Consider the following 27,799-nt stretch of genomic DNA (forward strand, 5'->3'; position numbering starts at 1 on the left):
TTAACCCTTTAATAAGCACCTTAAAAACAGGACACACCCGAAAGCTTGGCTTGTCCAAAACGCTCATCATATACTACAGAATTTGTTATACATGAAAGTTTCAACTAAGATTGAGAAAAGTGGAAACTTGGAGGAAAATATGAACTGGGTTGTGTATATCTGCAAATGATTAGGACAGAAGCTAAAGTAGAGTCTGATTGAGCAGAAATAAATATATCAGTTTCTTTTCTTTGTATTAAGACAGAAGCATATTGTAATTGAGGTAATGGAAATGGCAAGATTAAATATGTGTGAACAAGTGTGCCAGAGAGTCTCTCTCTCTCTCTCTCCCCCCTCTGCAGGAGAATAAGGTACAAACAACACCTGAACAGAAAGAGTCTCAGATATTTTTCTTGTTTAGGGGAAAACGTGCATGTGCTATATCTCCTTATTGTATGCTTCTATTAGCAAGCTTTACTCAAGAGTCAAGAACATTGAATTTAGTTACTTTACTATATATATACCAACCATAGAATGTAACATCATTTTGATTTTTCAATGGCTTATTCTGAAATCTGACAATGGCAAGACACATATGTAGTACTGCAGGTTATTAGGAACGTATAAACTAATTTAGTCGAGTTTTGTTTGGTAATTATATACTATGTGACAAATTTCTGATATAGAAAGTTTCAGCAACTTCTGATTTCCAGAGATCAGAGAGATATATTCAAAATCAAATATTCTAAGCTCTCTCCTGCATCTACGGCTTTAGTGGTTTGGGACATTGAAAACAAAAGAATAAAGAACAAAATTCATGAACGTAATAACTAGACTCCAAGTACAAGGCTAAAGAATTAATATAGGTATAAAAAGTATGAAATTGCAATAAAAATTGCAGATGTGTAACTACTGAAGGATAGTTTGTTTACACAGCGAAGAAATACTGAGTTTAATTATTTGTGGTACTGTCAAAGAAAAAGAAACATGTAGCTTTTGAACTTATGAGGAATTATTAGGTAGCTTATTTTATTAGCATTAAGGAAAAGATAATGTCTGATAATGTGAAATATTTTTTGTGGCACATACGTAATTAAGCTTCTATGGTAATTAAGCATGTGATCATATTTTTAAGGTTCAATATATATAAGTTTTTAATACGAATTCCTTATTATATATCATATAGCTAAGGCCTGAAAGTAAAAACGTATGCAAGGAAACAAAGCAAAGCTAATTATTAAATGCTTAACAGATTAAAGTAGGCCACACCATGCTATTTTAACTGTGCATGGGACATTGCTGAGAGATGTGTTTTCTTCATTTATAATTAATCAAGATCCTCTCATAATAAAGTTCTTCAAAAGTTGGATTGATGATCAGATATAATACAAATATACAAACTTTGATCGAAGGGTAAAACTGATGTGTATGTTCATATATACATATATAGGTGTTATTTGAAATGAATGTAAAATAATTAGTATTATTCATCATGATGCTGTTGGGAATAAGACACAATTCCCCCTTGAGAAAACACCTTTGACAGAGAAATAAAATAGACACAATCACAACACAAGAATTTAACGTGGAAACTCCAATTACCGGAGAAAAAACCACGGCCGTTGTCAAATGACAACCAGAGAATATCACTATGTGAAAATTGTTACAACACATAGACTTCTTTCTCTCACCGGCACCCCAGTACACCCACACTCTTTCAAAGCAAATATCTAACTACACCTCACAACACTCTCTAATCAAAGAGTACAGAGGAAAAGAAAAATCAGATACAAGCTTAAAGTGTTTCTGACTGGTGCAAAAACAAATGAAGAACTTAGCCTCATATTTATAGCCTAGGCCACCCACTCCATTTGCTATCCTAAGCAATGTAGGACTAATTCAACCAAATCCTAACAATCTCCACCTTGATTGAAATAGTCACACATCTTCAGCTTCCATTGTCAACACCGACAATTCTTTGCTGCCATTGTCTATACCGACAATCATAGTTCAGAGAACTATCATACTCCACCATGAAAGTATACTCACTTGGAATTAGACCACTCCAAGAATTTCGCCTTGGTACAGATCGAAACCTTGCTGAAAATTCATGGTGCAACTTCCAAATTGGCTTTTCCTGGAAGTTCTTCAGCCATCGACCTAACTCCGCCACACACCTTGCATCTCAACGCCAACCAATGCCCGTGTGCAATTGTGGACCCGATTGCCACAACTTATCCTTATCCATGGCAGTGCGGTAATACCATGAGAATACTTCTTGTCTTCTAGAGAACATCATCTTCTCTCATAGAGAGAGCAACCAGAGATCTTCTCCTTCAACGCCTTGTGCAAACCTGATTGTATCAACACATCCTTGACTTGTACTTGCCACAAGCCAAAATTGATTCTTCCATCAAATTTCTCTATTTCAAGCTTCACAGCACTTGAATATCCTGACATTGTTGCAACCGTATACTGGAATATTATAACTCAACTGTAGACCGTGCACTAGGAAGGGTCCCCAGGAAAGAGAGGTGGGTCACAATGGACACACTTAAATACCAAGTCTTTCCTTAGCCAGAACCTTTTCCAAACTGCACTCTCACAGAGTCACACTGCCTTCCAGCAACAACAACAGCAACCAAAGAGATTAGACTAGGCTGCAACCACAGAGCATACTAAGAATAAATCCCACCGAACCGAAGCTCTGATACCACTTGTTGGGAATAAGACACAATTCCCCCTTGAGAAAACACCTTTGACAGAGAAATAAAATAGACACAATCACAACACAAGAATTTAACGTGGAAACTTCAATTACCGGAGAAAAAACCACGGCCGTTGTCAAATGACAACCAGAGAATATCACTATGTGAAAATTGTTACAACACATAGACTTCTTTCTCTCACCGGCACCCCAGTACACCCACACTCTTTCAAAGCAAATATCTAACTACACCTCACAACACTCTCTAATCAAAGAGTACAGAGGAAAAGAAAAATCAGATACAAGCTTAAAGTGTTTCTGACTGGTGCAAAAACAAATGAAGAACTTAGCCTCATATTTATAGCCTAGGCCACCCACTCCATTTGCTATCCTAAGCAATGTAGGACTAATTCAACCAAATCCTAACAGATGCATGTTTGCAGCAGGGACATATCTATCTATCTATCTATCATTTATCCAATATTTACTGATCCAAATTGCTCTTATTATCATATTATGCATGTATTGATGATTATTTTTTCAAACAAATATTAAAATTGATGTGATTTGACTTTATAAATTTTTTATATATAGTGATATATTAGATATATGTAATCGTGGATGTTGTACTGTGTGGGCACATTATATATCTTTGTCTTGTTGAATAATCTCTCTTTTCTTAAGACACAAGCTACACACCCTTTGTCATGTTCTCATACTTTTACTTGATCTGGGTATCTAGGAGTGTCATAAGGAAGAAATTAAAGACTATATATGGAAGTATATAACACCTTTCTTTTGTTCATCAAGGCTAATTAAAGAAGAATATATCAACATAAAATAAGAAAAAGAAGTTTACAAGAAAAAGTTTATAAATTCTGTTGGGTGAAATGACCCTCAATGGTTCTGACGACTATAAATTAAAGTTGTTGCAAACTTTTTGCAGTTAAATAATTTTTGCAAAAACTCGTTACTATATAACTTGGATATAGTGTATATATGTGTAAATAATGCATACATATACATATATATGAATACGACTATATTATATGTACACTAAAATCAGTCACCAATATAAAATATATGTTGGAATATAAATATACATTGAAAATAAATTAAAACACATATGTATTTATACACAAATATATTGATGACTGATTTTTTTTTTTGGTTTCCCACAGTATCCCCCAGCCCGGCAGGCCAAGGACTAATCCGCCGCGGTACTGAGCTCCATTTAAGGGTTTGCCGCTGGCCAATGGGTTGCTGCATGCACAAGGCGAGATTCGAACCCCCAACACTTGCTTAAGCGGACTAGTGAGCTAACCACTAGACCAACCCAACTTGGTTTATTGATGACTGATTTTAGTAACTGAGTTTTGGTATACGAATAACATTTTTGATATACATGAATATGATAGCAAAGTAATCCATAATTATCATGAGATAATAAAATACAGAGAGTGAAACACATTATACGTACTGTGACTCGCTTCATCTTAGTTCAAAATTGCAACACGAGCACCGCTGAGTTGATCTTAATTTAGCGAGTTAGAGATATGGGCTTTTACCTTCGGGCATTTTGGGCCTCCTGATTATGGACTGACCCTCACGGATTTTGAGTTTTTCGGATATGGGCTTGTTGGGCTTTTGATTTTGGGGCCCACGGATGATTTTACCAGCTACAATCGACTGAATAAGGAGGAAATCAGTTTTTGAACGTCATCACCGGTGTCTCTACGGCTGAGGCTGGAGGTTTCTTGAATCTGGATTGAAGCGAATCAATCAGAACCAAAACCCTAAAAGCCGCGATGCCGAAGAAGATGGGAGTGAACACGAAGGCGGAGGTGGCCAGGGCTCGGAAGAGTGCCGTCGAATCGGAGCGAAAGGAACGAGAGACTCGGGCGAAGGAGGAGGAATACTGGCGCGACGCGGAGGGTCCGAAGTCGCGGGCGGCGAAGAAGAAGGAGGAAGAAGCGGATAAGAGAGCGGAGGCAGCTGCGCGGAAAGCGGAGGCGCGTCGGCTGGCGGAGCAAGAAGAGAAGGAGCTGGAGAAGTCGATGAAGAAACCGGATAAGAAGGCGAACCGCGTGTCCATCCCGGTGCCTAAGGTGACGGAGGCGGATCTGAGAAAGCGGCGGGAGGAGGAGCAGGCGGAGCTTGCGAAGAAGGCAGAAGATGCGAAGAAGCGGCAGAGCCGGACTGCGGCGGAGGAAGAGTACGAGCGGCTGGTGCTGGTTTCCAACACGAATCGCGACGATTCCGTGATCGAAGCTCGATCTGTGGATGATGCAATCGCTCAGATGAGCATCGGTGACACCTCCTTGCCACCTGATAGGCATCCCGAGAGGCGCCTCAAGGCCTCCTTCAAGGTAACCACCTCCTCCTTCAAGATTCTCTCCGATTAGGGTTTTTGATCTGAAAATCTTCAATGTTATGCATTGCAGGCCTTTGAGGAAGCTGAGCTCCCCAAATTGAAGGAAGAGAAACCTGGCCTCACTCACACTCAATACAAAGACCTCATCTGGAAGCTCTGGAAGAAATCTCCTGACAATCCTCTTAATCAAGTTAGTAATAATTCTCTATTCTAAATTTTCATTGATTCGTTAACCCTGAATCTCAATAAGCTGACTCTTGCGCTTATGCACAGATTGCAGAATGAGTGAGTTATCAATGGAAAGCAGATTAAGCATTCTTACAGAACATTGCATTCACTCCAAGTTCGTATTTAGCTCATAAAACTCAACATCCTCAGATATTGTTGTAGAAGAGAGTGTGAAGAGTGAGAGTTGTTCCGTAAACCAGCTAAGTAGTGTCTTTTCATGTGTCCTTACTCTGCTATATGTATATTAACTGGATCATAAGAATTATCTACTTCCTGTGTCTTATTTGGGCATTAATAATAGCAAATATCCTGTTTGAGAGCCATCAATGAATGGGAAACATTATGTGTGAATAATAGGGTGATGCCAATTCTTCTGTGCATTCTAGTAGTTAAGGTTTTGTAACAATTTGGATCTTCTCAGGTCCAAAATAAATATGATAAGGTCACTCATCTGTACCATGCAGTATGGAGTCACTAAAAATGGCGGCAATAGTTGAAATAGTGGTGTGTCTAATTTGGTCTTTACTACTAAAAAGTGGGTTCTGATGATTAAAGTTGGCTCATTGTGATTTCAGCATTTGATGAAGCAACTTTAGAGCTTAGAGCATAGGCCTTAGGGTTTGAAACAATAACCTTTTGCAGCTGAATAATAACTTGTGCATTCGAAATCCCCATTCGTTTGTTACTGAATCCAAGAACTCGCCGGTTATCATGTAAAGTAGTAAAGCAGTGCTCTCGCTTGGTGGAACGGAACTGTCAAATGGTGGAACAAGTCAAGCGTAGGCCTTGTTTGAGAATAGTTTCAAGTAGCTCTAAGAAGTTTACGACTTAATATCCGATTCTTGAGTTCATTCCAGTGCTTAGCATCAAGCTGCCAAGGTCGTTCAATACTGATGGTGCCAGAAAAGGCAGGTTCTTGAAAAACAATAATTAAAGTATAAAAATTTTATGTATACACAAAATTAAACTACTAGATTAATCATTATATATTTTTATATAAAAACGTGTTATTTTTTATACTTTTAATATATATTTTGTATTTTAATATATATTTTTTATATATAATTAATTTAGTGGTTAATTTTTTATGTATACGTAATATAATTAAATATTGAAAATGTGCAAAATAAATACACAAACATGATAACTTATTTTTAATATATATATAGCATTTTTAGTTAGATATTTTTAATAAGAAATAAAAAAATAGCTATTGTAAATTTTTTCATAAAGTCAAAGATCCGAAATAAATAAATAAATTTCGACTGTTGCTTTTTAAAAAAATTGTGTACTTCGATGTTTATCACACGACAATGAAGCTCTCGTTTATTACAATGGTGATCCTATTGTATGTAGAAAATTATTTGCAACCAATTCTCATTTAACTTGCAATAATACAACTAGTCTTGCATAAGTTCTATAGGCTTAATAAACGCTCACATAAATGAGATCCAGATTGCTCAATAAACTCAACCCATATCCGCTTAGAATATGTTCTAAGCCTTTGTGCATCTGTGCCAACTCTCCTTGGCATCTATCTAATTTATTCAAGTCTTTGGTGTTGACATGGTGGTTATCCAAGAAAAAAAATTCCATGCGCTCTAATCAGAGTATTCCTATAAACATCTTGAAAATGGGAGTAAAACGGGACACAAAGGGAAACAGAAATTGAAGAAAGAAGGGAAAGGGGAAGAAATATAATTGTACATTATTATTCCACTGTGAAATAACGTCGAAATCCTATCCCTTATTCCGGATAGCTGATTCTTCTGGAATTTTTAATGCGAACATAATAAAATCACCCTTTAACTGCTTAAGGCAGCCAGTCAGAATACCATTTCAATGAATATACAAAAAAAAAAACAAAACTCCGTAACAAAAATGTGTTAAATAACAAACCCGAAAACTAGATATCAAGGGACATTATATGAAGGAGCAGGCAAAAATGGAAAAGGGGCAGCTGAGGCGTACGCTACTGGTGGCCGAGCTTGTCTCCGATTGGATTGTCTCTCCATCTTCTGGTTACCATTTTCATCTTCCAGCTCTATAGTCTCTGCAGAGGATGAAGACTTCATGAAACTCTTTGCATTGTCTTCTAAAGGTTGTTGGTTATCAGAACGACGATGAATTAAAAGCCCGGACATAAACACAGGAAGATAAAGAAGGCTGGCATGGAACATTCTTCTAGCCTTTTCTCTAGTGCGGTCTCTGTAGAATGAAAATGCCGCAGCACTTATTGCAAGGGTAAGTGCAGTGGACTCGAGACAGAACCATTCAGAGGTCACACCCCCTGTTAAAAGACGCAAAAACATGAGTCTCATTATTCTTCTTGTTGCCAAAGCACTCACTACTGACATGTACCAAAATGGTGAATATTATAGTCATCTTAAGGAACCAACTGCTACAATGATGTCTATTGATTTGATTAAGTATATGAACTTCTATTATTATAAAAAGAAAACTAAAATTTAACACAACTCTCTAAATTTTCAAGCCAAAATCAGAATCTTATGCAAGACGAAAAGGATGCTCATGAGGTTTTGCATGAAAGGATATTTTGTAAGATATCCTATCATGGTACCAGTACCATGATCAATATTCGCACCAAATAACTAATAGAAGAAAAAGATCACGGAAAAGAGCATTTAATAAAGCACTTCGACTAGAAGAAAATATCAACTCACAATCATAAGCTAAGAACCCCAAAGGTATAAGATATATTGAGTTCCTCAAAGCCACAAGTGCTGTTCTCCGCCCAGATTCATCAGCAAGAGAGTACATCTTAAACCTAAATTTGCAATGCACACTCATAAACGTTAATAAGCAAATAAGGTGTTGCCATATAGCTAATAGTTTTTGGACCATCTTTAAATGATTGCAAGATAAAACCGAAATTCACCAAAATAAACAAAGATATAAGAACGTACCCTCCTGCAGCATAATCATCCCGGCACATGTAGGCAAGGGCCATAAAATGAGGTAACTGCCAAAAATACAAAGCAGCTGGAAGAATCATTGCATTTAGGCAAATATCACCAGAAGCTGCAGCCCATCTGGTATCAAGAAGCCAAAATCAATATGGATACCATATTCGTTCATCACATAGTATGCCAAGCTAGTATAGGGGCTCACACACATCCATACAGATAACACACCAAAGCATAAAAGGGATAGTGAAACAGGAGCATGAATCATATTAGGATTTAATGACTAAAGTAGATGATTGACTTAGAAGCCAGACGTTTAGGGGTAGGCTCCCCTTGAAAGATAAATCAATGTTATGTATATCTCTCAAGCATTTTGAAACTTACAACAGCATAAGAAAGACAAAAGAAAATTTAAAGATAGTTAATTGTTTACCCCAGAAGTGGTGGAATAGCTCCGACAACAGCCCCGACCCATGTATTAACAGGATGAATCTGCTTCAACGGAGTATACACGAATGCATACAAAACAAGGTTGGAAGCAGCAAGGCCAGCAGCCAACAAATTAGCCTGGAAAAACCTTGTCAGAAAGATGCAATATTAGTCCCCCAATCCAAATCACATCAATCAAACGCTCGCTAAGCAATGTATTTACTATTTGGAGTTTCATTTTCATACTTCCATTGCTGATAGAGTTAACAAGTTTTACAGTGTGATCCAATCAAATACCTGTGATTGTAAAGCTTCTAAGAGCGAGTGATCATAGCAAATAATCGTGTACAACAATTTTTTAGTGCATACAAATGAAGAAAGGAGCAAATGCATTGGAAGTACCTGAGTGGCAAGGAGTGCAGTGCCACCTAAACCAACAGAGGATGCCCATCCAACTGCGTGAGGTATTGAAATTCGTCCTGAAGGTAGAGGCCTTCGACTCGTTCTCTTCATTTTGGCATCATTTTTTACCTCAAAAACCTGATTGAGAGAGTTGGCGGAAGCAGCAACCATCATGGTACCCATACAGGTCCAAGAGAGAGCGGAAAGATCAACAGCACTCGTGCTTCCGAGGACAAATCCGGTGCCAGATGTCGCAACCACGAGCATGCTGCAATTTCATTGATTGATTCTAATTCCAAATCCCTAAAAATGAATTGAGGAAATTGAATAATAGGAATAGGAAGAGAGTGTGGAAACCTTAGGCGAGCTTTGGAGAGCTGCCAATAGCAGGTGGCATAGTGGCGGGTCAACGAGACCAAGTCGGTGGTCGTCTTCGTCGCCGTCGCCGGAGCTGAGAGATCTGCTGCGGGGGAGTGCAGTTGACGGTAATGACGTGTCAGATAATTGTGATTAGTATTATGATTGATGAGTTTCGATTTCGAATAGAAGGGGAAGAATTCCTTCCTCAACTTCAACCTCATCCTCAACACACCCACTCTCTTCTTTTCTGAAACTGGTTTTCTTCTCTTCCCTTTCCTTCGCTTCTTCTTTTCTTTTCTTTTCTTCTCTTCTTTTTTGTATTATTAAACTTTTTCACGAAAGTAAATTTCAGTGTGTGTTTTGTGTATTTGGGTATTGGGGCGCTTAGAGGCTCATCTTTTTAGTTATGAATTTGGAAAGATAATAGTCAATCCATCCCTAAAAAAATCACTTATTTTTTAATTATTTTTTAAATAATGTTCATTCTTTCATTAGTTTTTTGACACTATCGTTAACGGTTTACTAACCTAAAACGTAAAATAACAGCACAATATAGTAAACGATATCGTTTTATACTTAAAACAGTGTGGGATTCTTATTCACTCTCACTCTCACTCTCATTCTCTACTTCCCTCATCCATAACCTACCATCACGAAAACAAAAAAGATCGCAATATCATTCACAACCATTAAAGTAGTCATAGAGTATTATTAGTGTATCCGTTCTAAAACTTGGAATGTATTAAATCAACAACACAACAAGCGCTATCCAATTTCCATTAACCCTGTTTTGGTTCCTATGAAAACTCTCCAATATGATAAACCAAAGATTTTCATTGATGATTGGTCAAACACAGCAATAGATCATGAAATTAATGATACCAACAACAAGAATTTTATTTCATCAATTGGAAAATTGTCCCTCTCTTCTTTTGATTTATCAATGCATGGAAAGTGGATATATACATGAAGAAGTGGGCTTATGCTTAATGGAAGAGGCAGGACCAGAAGAGAACAACACAAGCAATGACAAAAAATCTAGCTTATCGAATTGGCTCACACTAACCCCTTGGGTAGCTTCAAGCGTTCAACCACCACTCCTAGTGGTCCACTAGCTGAAGTTCTAATGCCAAGTACAGTCACTTCAATCAATGATGGTGCCACCACTACTTCCAATTTGAATCAATCGTCTTCGGCTAGGACAATGTTGTCATCTCCATATGGGGTATTTCACAAGACACTTAATTGCCTCATCGTTCTTCCTTCTTCGCATGGAGGAGCTCGAAACATATAACTATTATGTGAGTGAGACAGTAGAAGTGAAGCGGGGATGTGAGGCCAACTTCGGATGTCGCACGGCGTCATCGGCAGCAGCAGCAGAGTCATTGACGGCAAAAGCGGAGTCAGCGGAGGCAGCAGAGGCGTCAGCAGTGACAGCGCGAGCAGAGGCGTTGGTAGCGGGAGCAGAGGCATGGGTGGAGGAAACGGAAGCAAAGTCGTTGGTGGCGACAGGACCGATCGTAATCGCGCCAGTGGCAGCAAAGCCATTGCCAAGGAGGATGGAGGATTCGCGCGGTGTTCCACCATGAAGGAGCAGGAGAAGACGATCAGTGAGGAAGTTTTGGTAGGAAATCGGGTCGGATAGTGGTTAGGGTTTGTTCTCTCGAGTTTGGGCCTGCCTTGGTTCTAAGCCTTGACCAAAAAGAAAAATGTAACTACCACGTTATTCTCTATTAGTGCCGTTAGTAAAAAAAATAACGGAAGGACTAATGTAACCAGGTCGGTTATCTTTCAAGGACAAATTTGATTGATTTATTCTTTCAGGAATGAAAATGGTGATCAAGATATCTTTAAGGACCATTTTGATTATTAACTTCGAATTTGGAAAACATGTTATATTAGATATGGAAACCTGGTGTGTTTTTGAACAATATGAAAATATTTTTTTTTAAATTTGAAAATACAAATTGGAGCCTCAGTTTTAGATGATGTAATACCCTACCACACAGAGCCTTACGCTTAAGTCGTAAAGTAGATGAGACGAGGTATTACGACCTCTAAAAGAAAAGACTTAAATAAATATAGTTAAAAATAATTTTATAACGATGAGTCTTGAAGAATAAGGTAATCAAAAGCGAAAACAGAAAATCGTATCACACTCGTGCGTATAAGCGTAAACAGAATGGACAAGATCAATGAGAGCTGGAAAACGTAATGTACATATCAAAGTTCCAAAACACAGATATCAAACTCAAGACTCTTCCTGCGAAGCTAAGGCCGGCCAGAATATATAATTATATATTTATATACAACCCAAAATAAAACTCAAACTACAAAATAAACACCTGTATCTCCAAGTCAACCTCTAGGAGTGACAAAATACAAAATATACATGTGGAGATTTTATAAACATATATACATAGTCTAAAACAAAATATGACAGTTCAAAAGATAGTTCTTCGCTTGTAAGGAGGGTCTCCAGACGCTCAACAAGGTGTCTCTCGACCTTCATCTGTAAAACAACAAGATATATATGGAATGAGAACCGGAAGTTCTCAGTATGGTAAAAGTGCCCATATAGATAATATATAAGGTCCCGGAAAAGGCAGAGGCGATCCTAGAACTCCCACTCATGTTTAAAAGTTAAAGTTTATGAATGGAAAACCATAAACAGGGTAGGTTATCTAAGGTTCTTATTTTTAATTCCTTTCTAACTTAAGCCCTAACTTCTGCCTTCCTCCAGTCCTCCAAAACTTTGGTTCACAGACAAGCAATACAAACAAAGCAAACACAAGTAGGATATAGATACAGTAAGTAGCAAATATAGCAGGTAAGCATAATAATCACATAGGCAACCCCAATTATGCATACTCAAACAAAACACGCATATGCACATGAAGTATGTTTGTCCTATGGCCGATGAGTCTCATCTGTCGGTTATAAAGCCAAACCCGACATGTCTGGTAGCTAACCTGGACACTGTATCTCTGTTGCGCATCAATATCATTAGAGGGATTATGTGCCTTGTCACCATTGGAGGGATTATGTGCCCTGCCACCATTAGAGGGATTAGGTGCCCTGTCACCCTTACAACCAGAGAAAAAACACAGACATACTTGTCATCAATCATCCTCAACCATGTCTCTTGTATTATATTTATTCAAATTTAATCATAATCTTCAAACTTCTCATTCCGTCTACCAAAAATCCCAACTCAAACATAATTAATTCTTTCTAATTAATTCAAACTCAAAACGTAATCCCTTTCTTAATAACTCAAAATCAAATTATAAAATCCTTAAAAATTCAAACCTTTCTAAATAACCACTTCAAATGAAGCCTCATATTTTCATAAAAATTTCAGCAGCATCTCCTCTAAAACTTGGACTTTTGCCACCCCTTAAGGGTTCCAACCACCAAATCAAACACCTCTCAATTATTCAAATCATTCCTAATATCAAATTATTTCAAAATCAAATCAATTCTAATATTAAATCTTTTTCCAAAACCAACCAACTCCAATATCAAATCGTTTACGAAATTGAATCACACATCACATACCATATATCCAATTCGTCAATAATTCATTCAATTCATTCCTATCTTAAGGTCTTCTAGCCTAAGTTTTTACGTGACATTAAACATTAACTACGAAAAACCAAAACCATATCTTAGCCGATTCCTCTCTAAGCTCGAAACACCTCAAAAACCTCTCCTTTCACAAGCTTCAAGCCTCCAAACGTCAATTCTTCAAACCTAACTACTCAGATTTCGTTCCAAACCGCCCAATTGAACTCCAAATAAACCAGAACATAATTTATTTCACAAAATATCACTATAATCATCATAGAGTTCACTAATTCAATGATTTACAAGGGTTTAACAATTTCTTACCTTACCCACGGATCTATTAAAAAAAACTCAGTAATTATCCACTACTAGAGTTCACCATTTTGTTCTGATAGAATTGAAGAAAATTTCGAGACGAACACGTGGCCGCTGACGGCTCGTCAATCGGAGCTCCGGATCGAAAGTTACGTGAAATTAAAATTGAAACGATAGTGTTGGTGTTTTTTGTTGAAGCTCTTCTCTCATTAAATGCATCTCTTCGGTGAAAAATGAAAGAGAATGCTTCGTATGGTATTTTATGGGTTGGGCTTTGGGCCGGTTTAGGTCCGATCTAATCAGTTCGGTCCGTTGGTTCGGTTTTGAGCCAAAATTTTTAAAATTAGTGTCAAAACTTATATTTTAATTATTTCTACTTCATTAAACTATAAAATTTAATTTTCTAATTTCGTTGATTAATAATTAATTTATTATTTAATTATTTACTAATTACCTGAAGTTTACAGATGAGGTAGAAAATTGATGGTCCAATTTGAGACATGTGGAATTTAAATTCAGAGAGTGCACATATTGGAGCCTTCGATCTGTGTGGATTCAAAATAGTTTTTTTTATTTGGAGTAAATCAGAGGATAAGTTTTGCAAAAAAAATTCATAAAATAAAATATCAAAATCGGTAGGTCAATTTTCTGAATTTAAAAAAATTTTAATTCGTAGAAATTCCAAACTACTGAAGGTCAGATTTGTGATATATATATACTCTGTGGACTACTTTTGCAAACTTCATCTTCTTCAATTTATCATCTTCTTCTTCGTTCTCTCACTCATTTTCACTTTGTTCCCTTTTCACTTTTACAACTTTGAACTTATGCTGAGAGGAGAGATATTGTTTTAAAAAAATGGAGGATAGAATTATGTTAACATTATATTATCATAGTAAGATATTATTATAAATACCTGAGCGAGTAAAATTTGTATGCGAGAATCCATGTAATGTTATTAATTCATTTTACAGTACTATTTGAAGAACTAAAAGGTGTTATTTGTGAAAGAATAGATCCGCATATACCAAAGATGGTATCGAGTACTTTTTACCGGTATCCTGTATCAATGTTTAGTGGGTTCGTTCATTTTCAAACGAAGTATGTCACCAATGAAGTGAGTATGCAAGAGATGTTTTCAGTTTATTACGGAACTTTATCACAAGTGTCATTTATCGAGTTGTACATTGAATTCCAACAATCTGAAGTCGATCAAAATATCGAATGGAGAGATTACATTCGGGTGTTATAATTAGTCTTTTGGAGTTATTACCCTTGCATTAGAGCATTCAGGCACCACAAATCAATTGTATAGGTAGACCGGACTCATTTATATGAAAAATATAAGGATTGTCTATTGGTGGCAGTTTCACAGGATGAAAACAATAATATTATGCCCATTGTATTTGTCATTGTTGAGGGTGAGACTTCTGATGCGTGGCACTTATTCCTTAGTAACTTGTGACAACATGTGATGACACGGGATGGTGTGGGCTTTATCTCTGATTGACACGATTTTATTAGTTCAGTTGTAGCTCGCAGTAATGGAGCTTTGTCTCCTCTGAGAGCTTTTCACATGTTCTGCATCAAGCATATAGAGTCTAACTTTTTGAGAAAATTTAAGGTACCATATCTCCAAAAACTTCGTTAACATAGGTAACTAAAAACACAACAGAGTTTAAATGTTATAGTTACCGTCATCGCAATGGTTGTGTTGTTTTTTCCTTATCGCAGGGTATTCTAGGATAGTGCGCGAACACCAGTTGCGTCACAAGCATTTACACAAGCGGGTGAAATGTACACAAGATAGCTGAACAGAATTTCGCATGAACAGTATGCTTTGGCATTTGATGGTGGATACCGATGGGTCACATGACTACAAATTTAGTTGAGTGCATCAATTCAATATTGAAGGGGGTGCGTAATCTCCCTGTCACTGCACTTGTGAAGGCAATGTTTTATAGACTTAATGAGTTGTTCACCATAAAAAGGGCTGAAGCTAAGGCTCAAATTAATGCTGGTTATGTATTCTTTGAGCTTGTCACCTCCAAATTGCATGCAAATCAGTGCGTTGCCAAAAACATTAAGGTTAATTGCTTCGACAGACAGAATGAAGTATTTAAGGTGCGTGAGATGTCCAGTGGTCTCGAGTTTGCAGTTGATCTACGTCAGCGACATTGTGATTGTGGTAAATCCCAAGTGGATCGCATGCCATGTCACCATGTCTTTGCTTGCTGTGCAAATCAACGATTGAATTGGCAGGTGTACATTCATGATGTTGATAAGATGTACCAAGTTTGAAGGGTTTATAGAGCTAGGTTTAGGCCACTCGAAAATCCCATTACATGGCCTGTGTATCATGGATCTCGGTTCGTACATAATCCTTTTTTCAAGCGAGTGACAAAGAGTCGGCCAAAGATGACCCGGTTCTTGAATGAGATGGACACGCGAATGATACGCTTTCCAAGACGCTGTAAGCAATGTAAGGCCAAGGATCTCAGTCGTAGTAGATGTCGACATGGCGGTGGATCAAGTGCAAGCGGTGCTGCTCAAAATACCTGACTGTTATTATGTTGGCATTCTAATTTATAAAATTTCTAGCATTTATGTCGTACTAATAATATTATGTTGCCATGTTTGCAACTTATATTTTATTATCAAACAATATGTCCTTTAAAACATTCCTATCTTGCTACTTATAAAAGTCCAAATACTTTTTACACAGAGTCTAGATATTTTTTACACAAAATCTAACATTCTACTTTCTCATTGTCTACTTTACATCTTTGCGAAACTTCTTACACTTCTTTGCGACATTCATAAATGCGGATAGTGTGAATCTGTTTGTACTCCAGCGTGGGGAATCAGATCTTAGATTATATCCTTTGCCTCTAGCAGATAGAGATGCGGTCCCACCTGTATCTGTACCTGCCCCACCTAAAGAAAAATTTAAGATAACATATATATCAAGAAATGGCACCAGGAATCAGGGCAAGAAATGACATACAAATCCAAGCCCATATATGCAACAATGTCAGTGGACCGTCAATCTCTTTACAGTCAAAGCGAGATGCTGTACAAGTGTGCTAGGAATGTCGATCCCTAGCTGATTTTGTGAATTCGAGAGAAGTCACGAATCAATGGCAGAAATTTTTAATGAACCGCTGATCCAGACTTATCAGCAAACAAGATTGACCCAAACAACAACAATATATGACATTTCACGTACTTCTCCATGGCAACTCAATCATTCAAAATTAATTCGTCTTTCACATTTCTAATTCAAATCATCTTGATGTAACTTTTTCTGCAATCACTGGTCTTAGGTGCCATTCCAAATTGATGTAAGTATTCAGCTTCTATAGCTTTTTGATTAGCCATGGTTGTTCCTGTCATGGAAAGACCATTTTTTGGAATACCTAGGATTAGAGCCATATCTTCCAACGTAACTGCACACTCACCAGTCAGAAGATAGAATGCATGAGTATCTGGGTACCATCTCTCTGCTAGAGTTGTTACCAAAGCCTACTGACCTTGAATCACTCCAACTTGAGATACATGATAAAACTTAGTGGCCTGCACAAGAAGCTTGACAATCGAATTATATGAATCGGTGAATTCATGTGGACAACAAAATATAGACAAATAATAACTCAAGTTATCTTATTTAATTAATCATATATAAGTTAAAACACTTATAATTAACATTAAATTTACTCGAATGTTAACAAAAAATAATTTAACCTCTCTACTAAACATGCGTTCATAAATAATAAAACTATCCACTAAACCAATTTTTACTTAATTATCATTATAACTAAATTTCTTATCAATAATATCAAAACTAACATATTCATCTTATTTATAACAATACCTACTAACAAATATAATTAATAACTGAACCTTTACCCTACACACATGACTAAACAAAATGGCCATAATTAATAATATTTTATCATAGAACCTGATTAATAATTATCTCCAATAATACTTACCTACTACGAAAATTATAAATTTAATAATTATTAACTATTTATTTTATATTTTAACAATTTTTTTATTTTAGAAGATTTTTCGATAGCAAAAAAATATAATATTTGAACTCTAAAATAATATTTTGATCCACTAAAGTAAATAAATAGATAAAATGAGAAAATAAAAAATTTAATAATTATTAATTTAATTTTTTATTGTATTTTTTAATTTGATAAGCCAAAAATTAATCAATTGAGATCAAAATTTTATTTAAAAAGTTTGTCGCCACAAAGTGAAATTCAAATTCTCAACATTAGTATAACTGCTAAAACAAGAAAAATTTTAAACTTAAATATACCACACGACTTAAAATAACAAAAACAAAACAGAAAAGAGAAAAAAAAAGTATCATTAGACCAAAAATTAAAAGAATTGTAGTCCCCAAAATTTGTTTATATGTTTGAATATACGATTGTTGTTGTTTTCTTAATTAAAAAAAAAAAGTAAGAACAAAACTATCTAAGCAAAGCGACATTATTAATGGAAGAAAAGAATATCACCCTTACTCCCTTAATTTTAAAAAAAAAATCACATGATACATGCCCATTCTCATATATATCAATTTATCATGAGGAATTATACGGCAATTTTATATTAAAATTATTATTCGACAAAGTGAATAGTCCTCTTGACTTTTTTACTCACTTTAAAAGAGCTAAGAAATCAATAACGAAAAAATGTTTACATTTTTGAGTTATTGACAATCACTTTGCAACTAAAATTTTAATGGAAACAGTTCCACATTTAATAGTCCTTTATTTGTATATTTGTAAATGAAGATTCAAATATGTAATTAACGTTTTTCGTTGAAATCAATAGTTGTTTCTTCATCTTTTCTTCAACTGCTCCCATTTCAAGATGAAATTAAGGTTTAACTTAATTTAAGAGTCTCTACAGTACATTATATATTATATATTCACTTGACAAAAAAACTAGTTACATATTTTAATATAAACAAATTTAGCCACACCCCCTTTTCCCACTGTTGATTCCGATTGGGACATAGTTGTTTCCTTTCAACATTTTGGTGTGTTATCTTTGACAAAATATAGTTGCCACTCAATCACTCACAGCTTTTAAAAATTTGTGGTTCTGCTCTTATTTCAGCAATGACTCCTTATCTAAAATCTGAGTAAGCGGATAAAACAAAAGCATTGGCATAGAGACTACTATTTTGAGTATCTACATATTAATCACATTAAAAAAATTATTACTGAATACAATGTTAATTTTTTACATTTATCTAAATCCTTCATTCTATATTCATCATCTTAGACATTGTTGTACATATATTCAAGTAACAATGTCAAATTTTTATAAAGAAAAAATATTTAATTTGGTATCTCCTAGTCTTAATTTAGTTCTTAAAATTTTAATTATCTTAATTTAGTTCTTAAATTTTTTAATTGATTCTGTGACGAAAACTACTACAAGAACTAAAATTGAGACAATTGAAATTTTAAAAACTTAATTGAAACTCAAATATAATTTCAGGGATCAAACTGAATATTTTCTCACCATTGACATAACAATGTCCACTTATTTACATTAACAATGAACTTTATGTAAAAAAAAAATGTTAGAGGCCATCAAAGTTTATTATTTATAGTCATCACTTAGCTATAAATTTAATTTTTTTTAGTCTATTTTAGTCTAATAATCTAACAACATATTTTATCTCATACTTTTAAATATTGATGACTATTGATAGCCAAAAACATAAATTTCGATAATTCTCTAGTATTTTTTTATTTTACCAGAATCAAATTTATAATGAAAAGATTCCCTAAAAAATAATTATAATAAAAAGAATAATCCAACTATATTATTAAAAAATACCAAATTAACTATTTATATAAAAGATATATTTAAAATATAAAATATACAATAAAAAATTATATAAAATAACACATGTTTTAGAATAGGGTGGAAACTTCACATAAAATTGATAGCTAAGAGTCGTTAGATAGTTTGACTGATTTGACTAAATTTTCATCTAACGACTTTCAACTATCAATTTCACGTAAATTCAATTGCATTTGAATTTTTCTGTTAGAATAGGATTGAATTTGCCAATTCAATGGAATTAAACGGGATTTATCACCAAATTAATCCGATTCAAATAAAAAATTAGTTGAGAACAAATTAGTTAAAGAATAAAAAAATTAATCAAAAAACGAGTTAATCGATCAAACAAATTTGACTTTTTAGCAGATAATTGATTTAAACTAATAAAATACAAAAAATATTTAAAAAAAAAATATTATTTTATTATGTCCAATTTAGCTTCAGTTAAACTTCGATAAAATTTTAAACCGTTGAATCTTTTAACTCGTTTAATTTTTAAAGCCTTATTTTTTATACACAACAACCAATTTAATAACTAATTTTTAAGGCGTAATTAGCAACTTTTTGAAGAATAAAACCTATGTTGTGTTGATTTATTACCATGAATAAAAACAAAAAAGTACAATACTGGAATATGCTACAAAATAAAAATTTGCAATAAAAAAGATTATCATAAGGTTGTTGTATGATGAGGGGAGTGAGAGGCAGAGAAGAGAGGCATAGCCACAAGCACAGGCTGAGATTTTCCACACCCTCTCAACCATAGGAACTATCTATACATCTCTCACCTCTTCTTCCTCTTTTCTTTACTCTTTCTCTTCTTCTTCTTCTAACTGCCACTAACACGTGGTGGTTTGTTAAACTAGTTTGTAACCAACCATGGCTTCCTCTTCTTCCTTGCATCTTTCTCAGGCTCTTTTGGCACGTGCTGTATACCTTCATGGCTCTTCCTCAGAGCGTGTCTCACTCACCACTACTTCCACTCTCTCCTCATTCCCATCATTCTCTGGCCTCAAGACACTCTCTTCTACTTCTTCTTCTTCTTCTTCTTCAAATTGTGGCGGTTTAGGCGTCACATCACGTGCTCCACGCAGGGTTGGTTCTGTGGTTCGTGCCACTGCCGTTGAGACACTTGACAAGACCACAGAGGCATCTCTGGTTGAGAAATCCATCAACACAATTCGGTTCCTTTCCATTGATGCAGTTGAGAAGGCTAACTCAGGCCACCCTGGTCTCCCCATGGGTTGTGCTCCAATGGGTCACATTCTCTATGATGAAGTCATGAGGTATAATCCCAAGAACCCTTCTTGGTTCAACCGTGACAGGTTCATTCTCTCTGCTGGCCATGGTTGCATGCTCCAGTATGCTCTCCTTCACCTTGCAGGCTATGACAGTGTTCAGGTCAGTCTTGGATGGATAATTTCATTGGATCTATCAGAATGTCATTGTTGAATCCAAATACTTATGTTTAATTTAAATCAGTTCTGATTCATTTTAATTTAGAGTTTATTTTTTATGCACTCACGCTCTAAAATGTTTTAGACAATTGTCCAATCACATCATTTTTTTACGATCATTCACGCTGTCAATGCAAAAGTTAGTTATTTTTGCTGACGTTGGGATTGAATAATAGGAAGAAGATTTGAAGAGTTTCAGACAATGGGGAAGCAGAACTCCTGGACACCCTGAGAATTTTGAGACATATGGAGTTGAAGTTACCACAGGTTACATATGAGATCTCTCTTTAGTTTAAGTTTCCATGTCATGGCATAAGCCTTTTTGTTTTCTTGTGTTCTGTTATCTCAATTACCATGTTCTTTGTCTAGGTCCTCTTGGTCAAGGAATTGCCAATGCAGTTGGTTTGGCACTTGCTGAGAAGCACTTGGCTGCGCGGTTTAACAAGCCTGACAGCGAGATTGTGGACCATTACACGTAGGATAAGTTGATAACTGCATCTTGTTTGTGATCTATGAACTTGTGGTGATTGTGTGAATGACAAATTTGTTTTGTTCTTGGTTCTCTAGGTATGTTATATTGGGTGATGGTTGCCAAATGGAGGGAATTTCGAATGAAGCATGCTCACTTGCTGGACACTGGGGACTGGGGAAGCTTATTGCTTTCTATGATGACAACCACATTTCCATTGATGGTGACACAGAAATTGCATTCACTGAGAATGTTGACAAGCGTTTCGAGGCTCTTGGATGGCATGTCATTTGGGTAAAGAATGGAAACACCGGCTATGATGAGATTCGTGCAGCTATTAAGGAAGCAAAGGCTGTCAAAGACAAACCCACTTTGATCAAGGTTAGTTACCTGACATGAAGTAGCAGAAATTCATGGCTCTTTAGCTTTGATGTTTGTCCATATTCTCATACCATGTCTCTTTCCAGGTGACAACTACCATTGGATACGGTTCTCCAAACAAGGCTAACAGTTATAGTGTTCATGGAAGTGCATTAGGTGCTAAAGAAGTGGATGCTACAAGGAAGAATCTTGGATGGCCATATGAGCCTTTCCATGTTCCTGAGGATGTTAAAAAGTACGGATGGAGTGTTAAGAGTTTTTCTTTGTTTTCTGTTAGTAAACTGAGATTTTCATAATATGATCTTAAATGAAACTTGCTTGCTTACTTTCCGTAGGCATTGGAGCCGCCATGCCCCTGAAGGTGCAGCGCTTGAAGCCGAATGGAACGTTAAGTTTGCTGAATACTCGAAGAAATATCCAGAAGAAGCTACAGATCTGAAGTATATTATTACCGGCGAATTCCCTGCTGGTTGGGAGAAAGCACTGCCGGTTAGTAGAGTGCTAAACTGATAGGTTTCTCATGATGTTCATACGATAAGATTCTTAATAGTTATGTTGCATGATGCCTAATCCAAATTATATGCTAACAAGTTAATAGCATGTTCATTGTCACATTTCACATTCTTACTTCAATCAAATGGTGCCTGGAATATTAATCATGCTTCCCATTTGATTTCAACTTTACAGACATACACTCCAGAAAGCCCTGCTGATGCTACCAGAAACTTGTCTCAGCAGAATCTCAATTCCCTTGCTAAGGTTCTTCCTGGCCTGATTGGTGGCAGTGCTGATCTTGCCTCTTCCAACATGACCTTGTTGAAAATGTTTGGAGACTTCCAAAAGGGTACTCCGGAAGAACGCAATGTTAGATTTGGTGTCAGGGAACATGGAATGGGAGCAATCTGCAATGGCATTGCTCTTCACAGCCCCGGATTCATTCCATACTGTGCAACTTTCTTTGTCTTCACTGACTACATGAGAGCTGCCATAAGGATTTCTGCGCTGTGTGAAGCCGGAGTTATCTATGTTATGACTCATGATTCCATTGGACTTGGAGAGGATGGGCCTACTCATCAGCCAATAGAGCACTTGGCAAGTTTCCGGGCGATGCCAAACATTTTGATGCTTCGTCCAGCTGATGGTAATGAAACTGCTGGAGCATACAAGGTTGCCGTGCTCAACAAGAAAAGACCCTCAATTCTAGCCCTTTCTAGGCAGAAGTTGGCCCAACTTGCAGGAACTTCTATTGAAGGAGTTGAAAAGGGAGGCTACATCATTTCGGATAACTCATCAGGTAACAAGCCTGATGTGATTTTGATTGGAACTGGCTCTGAGTTGGAGATTGCTGCTGCAGCCGGCGAGGAGCTAAGGAAGGAAGGAAAAGCTGTTAGAGTTGTTTCTTTTGTCAGCTGGGAGCTTTTCGACGAGCAATCAGCTGAATATAAGGAGAGTGTTCTCCCTGCTGCTGTAACGGCTAGAGTTAGCATAGAAGCCGGATCAACATTCGGTTGGCAGAAGATTGTTGGCAGCCAGGGGAAAGCCATAGGCATTGACCGTTTCGGAGCAAGTGCTCCAGCAGGGAAGATATACAAGGAGTTTGGTATCACCAAGGAAGCTGTTATTGCTGCTGCAAAACAACTTTCATAAATCCTCTGAGTTTTCTTGATTTTTGTTTCTTCTTATTCAGAACTTTTAAGTTTCACTAGTGGTATGGATTTCAATTATGGATCTGTTTCTTGAGAAATCACTTTAGCCACAATAAGGAAGATTAGATTACTCTTGAAAAAATGGTTCTCAGAGGAGAGATAGAGACTGAAGGATGAGTGGAATCAATGAAGTTGTAAGAATTTGTAACAACTCTTTTGGCTTGTGAGTTTTTTCACTGTGATGTAGCACTTATTCATGTATCATAATTAATTTAGCCAAAAGGATTGGTATCTGAAGCATCTTGCTTAAATGATTATTTAGACTTCTTTAAGGCTCACTCAAGCTTAAAAATTAAGAATGTAAAAAAAAAAAATCAGAATAAAAGGTGTAAGCATGCTTCAAAGGGAGTAAAAATGACTACCCAACCTGGTTATTCAATTTCAATCTATGTTTTAAACTGACTAATAAATTGCAAATAAAAATGAAGCCTATTCTGTTTTGTACAGATTAACAATAATGGATAAAAAATTATATTTGAGGAGTGCCCTTATTTCTATGAATGCTAGATGAAAGATAAACATACAGTAATTCAACCTGCACATAACATACTCATCTCACTATAACGAAACCAAAAGGTACAGCCATACCAAGAATAAATATGCCTTGAAAATATAAATTTGTTTTAGCAAATTTTAAAATGCATATGATATGATGCTATTTAATTTTTCTAGTCCAGAACCTTCTTTTCTTGAAATTTGAGTCCCAACAACCACCTATCAACTTCATCATTGTTCTTACAAGCTACACTTGCACTTACTGATGATGATGATGAGGAGGAATATTCTGTTCTTGACAAACTTTAACTACCAGGAGGGGGTGGAGGAGGAAAGGAAGAGGAGTTGCTTTTGAATATGTGAGAAAGAACATTAGAAATATTATGCTTATGTGAAGAGTGAAAGGTATTTCTGATCTTAGAGGAAAAGTAATAGCCAGAAGGATTAAGAATGAGTAGCATCATAAACAAAACAGAATCAAAAGTGAAACCATAGGCAAATCCCATTGTTCCTCTGGAAGGATATAACCACATGGAGTCGGATTTTGTGAGCAAACGGCTACACGAAGTTACCGGTGAATCCGGTGCCATTATTGCAGCTACCTATGGTCTATGATCTGATTATCAATGTGGTGTGTTACAGAACTTGTTCTTGTCTTGTAAGAATAACCAAGAGATGATGATGGTGATGATAATTGTGAGATCAAAAGAAACTGGTTTGAAAAATGAGGAAGTGCTAGTTTGGGAGAAGGTAAGGGAAGATATGGAGAGATCAGAGAGTGTGTTTGAAAAAGAGAGAAAAAAAAATGGAGGAAACATATCAATTTTCTTCTTCCAAATTATCAGATTAAGGTGTTTTTAAGTTCATATTATATGCACGGTTAATGTAAAACATTTTTTTTATTGGCATGATAAAAAGGAAATCCTCATTTTAATTTATATAACAAAAACATATAAATTATTAGGGTGGAACCTTAATTCAACTTAAATGCTTTATGTCATTATTCATATTCATACATATGAACCAGAAGATACAACATAACATCAACGAAATTGGAAAAGGAAAACGTCATCAATAGCATCCATGTGCCACTTAAGGTTTAATCATTGATTTTAAGAGAGACCAATGACTTTTCCAGTTGCTGTATCAAGATCAATGTCATAGAAGCATGGTCTAGTTGGAAGCCCTGGCATGGTGCTCATTGTTCCAACCAATGGATAAATGAAACCAGCTCCAATGCTGGCTCTAACATCCCTTATGGGTAAGATGAAGCCACTTGGAGCTCCCTTTGCTGCAGCATTGTCTGAGAATGAATACTGAGTCTTAGCCATGCATATTGGTAGCTGCGAAAATCCTTGCTTGCTATACATCTCAATCTGTTTCTCAGCCTGAACCAGATTGTTTTACACAAATACAAAAGTAGCAATCACTTTGTCAAAATCACAATCTTAGCTATAAGTGTTGTGCTTTGTAAGTGCATGCAAGAAATGATGATATTACCTGTTCTGAGTACTCGACGCCACTGGCTCCGTAGGACTTTGCTATTGCTTCGATTTTCTCTTTTATGCCGTGTTCCAGAGGATACAGGAACTTCAGTGGTTGTGACACATTCTCGCAAGCTTTTTGAACCGCAATAGCCAGGTCAACCTGAATCAATGCAAGGCATAAGTTAGCAAGTAATAAATTATTCCTAAACTGAATGAAACTAAATTGTTCTGCTGATTGTTTCCCTGAATGGTTCCTTTTGATGATTAATAAAACCATTGATCATTTAGCATAACTTAATCAACTGTAATTTGTTGAATTTTGCATAGAATTCAATATCCTATGATGTTAATGTCAGGGTAAAATGTTATATGGCTTCATGGTTAGTTAAAAATGTAGGACTATTGAGGCAAGTACTTACTGCTCCTTTGCCACCATGGGCATGATGGGTACAAATTACAGCATCAAAGGCACCAGCAGCTAAAGCTGCGTTTTTAACTGCGTTTAATTCAGCTTCCGTATCAGTTGAGAACTTGTTGATAGCAACCACGACATTAACACCATAAGCTTTTGTGTTTGATATATGCCTTGCCATATTCACACAACCAGCTTCCACCAGATCAACATTTTCAGACAAATATGCATGGTCCAGAGGCTTTCCAGCAACAACAGCTGGCCCTCCACCATGCATTTTCAGAGCCCTTATTGTTGCCACGACGATGGCACACTGAGGTGTCAAGCCACTATATCTGCACTTAATGTTCATGAACTTTTCTGTTCCAATGTCAGCACCAAAACCAGCTTCAGTAACTACAAATCCACCTGGCCCTACCAACTTCAATGCAATCTTATCAGCAACAATGGAAGAGTTCCCGTGAGCAATGTTTGCAAATGGTCCCGCGTGAACAAGAACAGGTGTTCCTTCCAGAGTCTGCATGAGTGTAGGGTGAATTGCATCCTTCATTAGAACGGTTAAAGCACCTCCAAGACCAAGATCATCAGCAGTTACAGGATCACCCCTCTTGCTAATACCAACAACCATCTTTCCAAGCCTTTCTCTCATATCAGATAATGATGTTGTTAGTGCCAAAACAGCCATAATCTCACTAGCAACTGAAATATCAAATCCTGTTTCTCTTACCATTCCTTTCTCTTCAGGTCCCTGGCCAATGGTAATTTTTCTTAGGAACCGGTCATTAATGTCCATTACTCTTCTCCATGTGATAGATTCCGGGTCAATATCAAGCCTAGCAAATTTATTTACTTCTTCTGGCGTGAGATCATCTGGGTTTGTCTTTGAGATGCCAAGTTTCTTGAGACGCCTAAACATGACATCACTAAAGCTCCTTTTACCTTCTTTGTTCGGAGGGCATAATCGGTTAAAGAGAGCCTTATCTGACTGCGTAGACTCATGAAAAATCCTGGTGTCGATTGCAGCAGCTAGGAGATTGTTTGCTGCAGTTATTGCATGAATGTCTCCAGTTAGGTGAAGATTAAACTCATCCATCGGAATCACTTGACTGTAACCACCACCAGCTGCACCTCCTTTGATTCCAAAAGTAGGTCCTTGTGACGGTTGCCGAAGGCATGTCACTACCTAACAAAAAAGAGATACCACCATGGAATTTCATTATGTAACCACCATAACCTTGACATTATGAACAATATCTCAGATTAATGAATAATTCCTATAAAGTACAGAGAATGATACCACTAACCAAAACCAGTGTCACAGATCCAAAATGTCAATACATTCCCAAAGTACATGCTATGAAAATAAAAAAACTTGATTGATATCAGTATCAAATGCCATAAATCCACAAGGAAAAAAAAAAAACCTTTTTGTCAAGAAAAGCTCCTAAAGCTTGACAGAGCCCAACAGTAGTAGTAGATTTGCCTTCTCCAAGAGGAGTTGGAGTAATGCCTCCAACCACAACATAGTACCCATCTTTTGATCCTTGAAGTTCATCAAGAACTGACAACAATACCTGTACATTAAAGTGCATTAAAAGCCATAAAAAAAGGCTGAGATTTTATGAAGTCATAGAAAATTACACTACTCAGTACCCCCCCAGTTGACAAAAAGTGTTCTTTTAACTTTTTTCTGCTACATCCATAAATGAGCATATCTATACATAAATCATGCAATCTGATGAATGCATGTTACCAAAATCCAGAATTTACAAACATTGCTGCAAATTTGAAAGAGAGAAAAAGGATGCAGAGAACAAATCAGAGTTGAAAGTGAAAGGAAAGAATCAAGAATACCTTAGCCTTATATTTACCGTAAAGATCATAGTAATTGGGAGTGAGATTGAGATCCTTGGCAATCTCAGAGATGTGAAGAGGTTCAACTGAGTTAGCAATGTCTATGTCCGCAGGAACAGGGGACACAACCTCCAACTTCCTCACTGTCTTTGACGAACTCATTCTTCAATCTTCTCAATCAACAACCTATGAATCTCAAGAGTGAAGACGACACTGCTGCTTTGACGATGAATCAGATTTATATGTTCTTTAATCTCTCTTCTTATTTATTGATTCTTATTATCTTATCCCCTTCAAAAATAACTATCGATAATATTTTGTTTAAATAATTATGGAAAATGTTTAGTGATAAAAAAAAATCCAA

General features: G+C 36.3%; 5 protein-coding genes across 5 annotated transcripts; 3 read left to right on the forward strand and 2 right to left on the reverse strand.

The window, feature by feature from the left end:
• The first annotated feature begins 4,258 nt into the window (after positions 1-4,258).
• Positions 4,259-5,615, forward strand: LOC112712348 (uncharacterized). Its single transcript, XM_025765215.3, has 3 exons — positions 4,259-5,055; positions 5,131-5,250; positions 5,334-5,615. Exons 1-3 carry the CDS (start codon positions 4,495-4,497, stop codon positions 5,343-5,345), a joined length of 693 nt encoding a protein of 230 aa, XP_025621000.1. The 5' UTR covers positions 4,259-4,494; the 3' UTR covers positions 5,346-5,615.
• Positions 5,616-6,975: 1,360 nt separating this feature from the next.
• LOC112712349 (protoheme IX farnesyltransferase, mitochondrial) lies at positions 6,976-10,454 on the reverse strand. The gene is made up of 6 exons (XM_025765216.2): positions 9,404-10,454; positions 9,047-9,314; positions 8,649-8,782; positions 8,216-8,341; positions 7,973-8,076; positions 6,976-7,578 (listed from the first exon to the last, which is right to left on the reverse strand). Exons 1-6 carry the CDS (start codon positions 9,625-9,627, stop codon positions 7,202-7,204), a joined length of 1,233 nt encoding a protein of 410 aa, XP_025621001.1. The 5' UTR covers positions 9,628-10,454; the 3' UTR covers positions 6,976-7,201.
• A 4,700-nt stretch (positions 10,455-15,154) lies between these two features.
• Positions 15,155-15,592, forward strand: LOC114924467 (uncharacterized). The gene has a single exon (XM_029289069.1). It carries the CDS (start codon positions 15,155-15,157, stop codon positions 15,590-15,592), a length of 438 nt encoding a protein of 145 aa, XP_029144902.1.
• A 4,183-nt stretch (positions 15,593-19,775) lies between these two features.
• LOC112712350 (transketolase, chloroplastic) lies at positions 19,776-23,424 on the forward strand. Its single transcript, XM_025765217.2, has 7 exons — positions 19,776-20,575; positions 20,808-20,898; positions 21,001-21,106; positions 21,199-21,481; positions 21,568-21,716; positions 21,817-21,970; positions 22,169-23,424. The coding sequence occupies exons 1-7, from the start codon at positions 20,054-20,056 to the stop codon at positions 23,126-23,128; spliced, it is 2,265 nt and encodes a 754-aa protein (XP_025621002.1). The 5' UTR covers positions 19,776-20,053; the 3' UTR covers positions 23,129-23,424.
• Positions 23,425-24,639: 1,215 nt separating this feature from the next.
• LOC112712352 (formate--tetrahydrofolate ligase) lies at positions 24,640-27,782 on the reverse strand. The gene is made up of 5 exons (XM_025765218.2): positions 27,436-27,782; positions 27,006-27,155; positions 25,589-26,764; positions 25,183-25,329; positions 24,640-25,070 (listed from the first exon to the last, which is right to left on the reverse strand). The coding sequence occupies exons 1-5, from the start codon at positions 27,595-27,597 to the stop codon at positions 24,795-24,797; spliced, it is 1,911 nt and encodes a 636-aa protein (XP_025621003.1). The 5' UTR covers positions 27,598-27,782; the 3' UTR covers positions 24,640-24,794.
• Between the last annotated feature and the right edge of the window lie 17 nt (positions 27,783-27,799).

This window comes from Arachis hypogaea, chromosome 9 (genome assembly GCF_003086295.3).
Source record: "Arachis hypogaea cultivar Tifrunner chromosome 9, arahy.Tifrunner.gnm2.J5K5, whole genome shotgun sequence".
Lineage (NCBI taxonomy): Eukaryota > Viridiplantae > Streptophyta > Magnoliopsida > Fabales > Fabaceae > Arachis > Arachis hypogaea.

Coding starts and splice junctions, on each gene's coding strand:
- LOC112712350 (XM_025765217.2), top strand. CDS start 20,054: ATGGCTTCCTCTTCTTCCTTGCATCTTTCTCAGGCTCTTTTGGCACGT. Junction 21,482..21,567: donor ACAAACCCACTTTGATCAAG/GTTAGTTACCTG, acceptor GTCTCTTTCCAG/GTGACAACTACCATTGGATA. Junction 21,971..22,168: donor GTTGGGAGAAAGCACTGCCG/GTTAGTAGAGTG, acceptor TCAACTTTACAG/ACATACACTCCAGAAAGCCC.
- LOC112712348 (XM_025765215.3), top strand. CDS start 4,495: ATGCCGAAGAAGATGGGAGTGAACACGAAGGCGGAGGTGGCCAGGGCT. Junction 5,056..5,130: donor GCCTCAAGGCCTCCTTCAAG/GTAACCACCTCC, acceptor TATGCATTGCAG/GCCTTTGAGGAAGCTGAGCT.
- LOC112712352 (XM_025765218.2), bottom strand. CDS start 27,597: ATGAGTTCGTCAAAGACAGTGAGGAAGTTGGAGGTTGTGTCCCCTGTT. Junction 27,156..27,435: donor ACGGTAAATATAAGGCTAAG/GTATTCTTGATT, acceptor TTTAATGTACAG/GTATTGTTGTCAGTTCTTGA. Junction 25,330..25,588: donor CCCATGGTGGCAAAGGAGCA/GTAAGTACTTGC, acceptor GCATTGATTCAG/GTTGACCTGGCTATTGCGGT.
- LOC114924467 (XM_029289069.1), top strand. CDS start 15,155: ATGGGTCACATGACTACAAATTTAGTTGAGTGCATCAATTCAATATTG.
- LOC112712349 (XM_025765216.2), bottom strand. CDS start 9,627: ATGAGGTTGAAGTTGAGGAAGGAATTCTTCCCCTTCTATTCGAAATCG. Junction 9,315..9,403: donor CTCTCCAAAGCTCGCCTAAG/GTTTCCACACTC, acceptor ATGAAATTGCAG/CATGCTCGTGGTTGCGACAT. Junction 8,077..8,215: donor GATGATTATGCTGCAGGAGG/GTACGTTCTTAT, acceptor TTGCAAATTTAG/GTTTAAGATGTACTCTCTTG.